The sequence below is a fragment of the Jatropha curcas genome, chromosome 4, assembly GCF_041381405.1.
Source record: "Jatropha curcas cultivar XTBG-Jc1 chromosome 4, XTBG_Jcur_1.0, whole genome shotgun sequence".
Classification (NCBI taxonomy): Eukaryota; Viridiplantae; Streptophyta; class Magnoliopsida; order Malpighiales; family Euphorbiaceae; genus Jatropha; species Jatropha curcas.
This window is the reverse complement of record NC_143154.1, coordinates 24,637,216-24,641,786: the sequence shown is the minus strand read 5'-3', so window position 1 is coordinate 24,641,786 and position 4,571 is coordinate 24,637,216. Positions and strand designations below refer to the sequence as shown.

General features: G+C 28.7%; 1 protein-coding gene across 1 annotated transcript; it reads right to left on the bottom strand.

Annotated features, from left to right (window-relative positions):
- Positions 1-1,648: 1,648 nt before the first annotated feature.
- MYB43 (myb domain protein 43) lies at positions 1,649-4,190 on the bottom strand. The gene is made up of 3 exons (XM_012231026.4): positions 3,921-4,190; positions 3,449-3,578; positions 1,649-2,667 (listed from the first exon to the last, which is right to left on the bottom strand). Exons 1-3 carry the CDS (start codon positions 4,051-4,053, stop codon positions 1,941-1,943), a joined length of 990 nt encoding a protein of 329 aa, XP_012086416.1. The 5' UTR covers positions 4,054-4,190; the 3' UTR covers positions 1,649-1,940.
- Between the last annotated feature and the right edge of the window lie 381 nt (positions 4,191-4,571).

The following is a 4,571-nucleotide window of genomic DNA, read 5'->3' as shown; positions in this document are numbered from 1 at the left end:
TCTCCATTATTGAATAAATAAAAATTAATTTTACGTGAATTTACCAAAGTGTATAAATCTAATTTGACATTCTCTATATCAATATTAGGATTCTTTTTTGTAACATATACATCAGATGAGGTGCTAGCTTGAGATGTTAGTTTACATTAGATAAGTCTCACATTAGCTAAACACAATGTAAAGTAATGTATATAAGAATAGACAAGAGCAAGAAGCCTTTTGAGAGTGATGTGTGAGAAGCCATAAATGGACAACATCTTGCTATTTCTTTTCAAATGATTTTTGAAAAGAAAATAAACTTCATTGCTACAAATTTAACAAAGATGATTATACATAAAATTATAAATGGAAAATATTTTTTCAAGCAGGCATACAACAATATTTTTTAGAAATAATAAATGGAGAATATTGTTTGCTGATTGCCAACTTATATACATTTTCCTATATTGAAGAACATTACTTTTTCCCTTAAAAAAAAAAAAAAATATTACTTTTAATCTCTAATAATACTATAAAATAGTAGCTGACGAATCGATGGAACTGTACAATTATCATTTTGGTTTATGCTTCCCATGTTTGCAACTCATTATACTATAGCTATACTAGTAAAATAAAAATAGAAAGACTTTGGGAACGAATGTGGAACCCACTATTTTTTCTCCACTTCTCTTGATTATTATTTTCATTTTGGTTTGAATGGATTTCGATTACGTTTTTCTTTTTTCTTTAAAAAAATGTAATAGATGAGAAAATTTCAACACAGAGTTGGTGTTTAGATTCGTTTGGTTTAGCTGTTAAAACCAACTGAAATCTGATAGCAGTTAGGTGATCAACAATGCTATTTAGTAAAATTTTGGTTGTTAAAATGTAAAACGATATAAAATGTACTCTTTTCCATTTTATTTGCATGGTTTGACAAAACACGTATATTAAAAATTTAATCAATAAATATTATTTTACCATTTTTTGCCCTTAACTCATTAAAATATTAATAAAAGCCGTTCATTTATTGAACAATCATAAAAGTTATTATGAAAAATATAATTGTTTAGATATACAAATTTAAAAACCTTGCAAATATTTTGGGACATTCAAAAAAAAAAAAAAAACAAGCAAATAAAAATGGGATGGAGAGAGTATAATTTTTTATATATTATGATTCATTGATGTATATTTTCTAAAATCATTTTAAGGTGAATATTTTATTTTTTATTTCAATGCATTATATAAATAAAAAATATTTATTAAAATTTTAAAATAATATTTAAAAACATAGTTACTGATTCACTGATCGAATCAAATTCTTAATATTCTTAATATGTAAATACCCTTTAATCTCTTCGTTTATTACTATGAGTATTTTTATATTTTTGAATATGAAAATAATCTTATTTTTGGATTAGTGGTTACCTCTCTCTATAAGTATTTTTTTTACGGGTTGAACTCTTAATCTTAAACAGATCATTAAACTCAAATATCTCTTATCACTTAAATCACTTATAAACACCCTTTCATTTGTAAAACTGCAGACAAAAAAAGTTTTAATTAAAGAAATGGCGGAGGAATAAAAGAGACAGAAAGAAGTTACTTTCTACTGCTCCATATTTCATCCAAGAAAATTAAAAAAAAAAATGCAACAATTCTAATCTATTCACAAAATATCATTATTGTAATAAATTAAAAATTAAAAGGACAAAAAAAATCACAACCAAGGAAAGTATACAATTCCATCATGTACAAAAGTTTTTCATTTTCACTTTTATTATAAACTTTTTCCCTCCAAAAGATTGAAGAAAATGGTTTCAAGAATAGGCTAAAATCAAAGACGGGGGTTTTCCCAGATTCTTTATTTTTCTCCCTTTGTATTTTAGCAACTAAACAAACAAAGCTACAGCTTATAAGCCCCACATCAAATTTTCTTTTCTTTTCTCTCCAAATTACTACAGAATCCCAAATGTCCAAGAATCTTGATCCAAAACCATTCTTGGGCACTGATTCAGAGGAGGAGGATCATCAACAGAAGAAGCAGCAGCATCAGCATCATTGATTAATAAATCCCAACAACCGCTTATCAACTCATCATCCCACAATTCAATAGCACTGTTTGGCCACTCAAAATCTGGAAATTGTAACTCTTCATGAATATTATTGTCACTATTATTCTTGTTTGACCCATAAGAACAAGAAGATGAAGATGAAGATGAAGATGAAGATGAAGAAGAACAAGGTGTTGTTGTTGTTGGAGAAGAAGAAGAAGAAGGAACCAATATTTCATGAGGTTCAATTAGTGGAACTTCATCTATGCAAAACCCGTCATCATCATTATTATCATGAGTATTAGAACCAATATTATTAGAAATTAGCTCCATTGGGTCATATAATGTGATTTCCTCTGTTTTAGCCTCATCATCACTGATTCTTGAATTTATAGACACTTGATCTATTTTCTTGGTTTGGTCCAATTCCCCTAATTGTTGCTTTTCTTGAATTTCTTGTTCTTGAGGTGGAGGTGGTGGTGGTGATGGTGATGATTCAGTGGTTGGAAGTGGTTTATGGGTGAGAGGATCAATACCCATTTTTTTAAGCTTTTTCTTGATGTGGGTGTTCCAATGATTCTTGATTTCATTATCAGTTCTTCCAGGCAAATGAGATGCAATCTTGGACCATCTGTCAACAAGAAACAAAAATGTTTTATTAAAGCAGAACAAACTTATCAAGGTAGAATCAAATATTATAATTACAAATATAATTTAAAAGTTCAACATGGAAAACTTTTTTTAAGTCTCATAGTACCCATGAGCTTTAATCACTGAATTAAAATCTCATTAAAGGAAAAAAAAAAAAAGATTAATGATTAGAAAAGAAAATAATTAAATTTAGACATTTGGGACCACTTCAAACAAGAGTGGCTTACTTGTATTATAGCCACTAGCTGATAAAGGTCCATTTTAGGGAAGTATTGCCTAGAGCTTGGAAAGTAAGGGACCTCATGCTTATGATGATGAAAAAAGAAATAAAAATTTTTTTATACCAAACTCAAAAGTAACAATGACTTATCATTTTCTTTTATTAAATTTAAACAATAATGTATTTTAGACCAAGTCCATAAATTTTCTAGTATTTAATAATTTCAAAATTTTCTTTTTCTTTTTAACCATGACCATATATTTATTTGAATTGTTTAAAAATTTTAACCTTGTCTATTAGTAAATTAGTTGTAACTGCTTGAGTCAATCTTTTTGTTTTTTAAAGATAAATTAGTAGTATGAATTAAAAGTTTCATACTTCCAAAAGACTTTCATTGATAAATTCTTTTATTTTGAACCTGAAGCTGTTCTCAAGAGTGAAACTTTAACAACCCAAGTAAAGACAAGAGTTTAAGTTGAGAAGAAGCAAATCAACTTTGAAACACAGAGAGAGAGAGAGAGAGAGAGAGAGAGAGAGAGACCTGTTGCCAAGTTGAGCATGGAGGTCAATGACCATTTTCTCCTCATATTCTGATAAAAGACCTCTCTTCAAATCTGGCCTTAAATAGTTTGTCCATCTTAATCTGCAACTCTTTCCACACCTTAATAACCCTGCAATCACACAGTTACCCTTAACTCATTAGCAAACAATTCATTTTCTTTTCTTTCCTTTCCTTTCCGTTCTTGGAAGAGCCTAAAAAGAAGGAAAATCTTGAAATTTTTCTGCTTTTCTAAGCTTGAAATCTTGAAACTAAAAACATATAATACTGAGAAAATGGTGCAGAGATATATAAGTTTAATATTAATGCCAAAGGAATCCCAAGAAATTCCAGAATTCAAGAAACAAAAAATTAAAGAGGCCTTTAACCCAAGAATATTAAAGAAAGAAAGAGTTACTAATATCTCTTGTTTATGAATGGAAACATGCAATGAGAGAAATGGGGAATCAAAGACCTGCAAGCTTAGGAACAGCTCTCCAACAACATTGGCCATTGGTGAGGATAAAGTTAATGAGTTTCTTATCTTCTTCAGCTGTCCATGGCCCTTTCTTTAATCCAACTTTGTCACAACATGGTTGCCTCCCCATCTCTCTTTTTCTTTCTCTATTCCAAACCCAAAAGATTTGATAGAGGAATTGCTAAATGAAGAGAGAGCTTTGAGAGGTGATGATTCTTGAAAAGATAGGCACACAGAGATGACAAGGGTAGCATATGGCCACTGCCTACCTACTTATATATAAATCTACCCTCTCATGGACTTTCTCTCCCCTCTATATATTTTTATTTTTTATTCCTCATTTTCGTTTGTTTTAATTTAAGTTGCTTTTGAATATAAAAATATATAGAGACCATATGGGACAAATGTTTTATGAATTATGTAATAAATTTATATATATATATATATATATACATATATAGACAGTTTGAAATTTGATATTCTAGCAGGGTCCAATTAGTACCAAAATGGCTCGAACTAATTAATTACATGATTAATCTTTAATATTTTTATATTTTTAATTTCTAAACAGTATGAAATATTTTAATAAAATTTAGGTTATGGTAGACAAAATTAAATATTGTAACAACGGTTAGTTATTTAATAGCT

What these genes read in the sequence shown, in the direction of transcription:
- MYB43 (XM_012231026.4), bottom strand. Translation starts at nt 4,053, where the DNA reads ATGGGGAGGCAACCATGTTGTGACAAAGTTGGATTAAAGAAAGGGCCA. An exon ending in AGCTGTTCCTAAGCTTGCAG is followed by an intron (nt 3,579 to 3,920) that starts GTCTTTGATTCC and finishes GTGTGATTGCAG; the next exon opens with GGTTATTAAGGTGTGGAAAG. An exon ending in CATGCTCAACTTGGCAACAG is followed by an intron (nt 2,668 to 3,448) that starts GTCTCTCTCTCT and finishes TCTTGTTGACAG; the next exon opens with ATGGTCCAAGATTGCATCTC.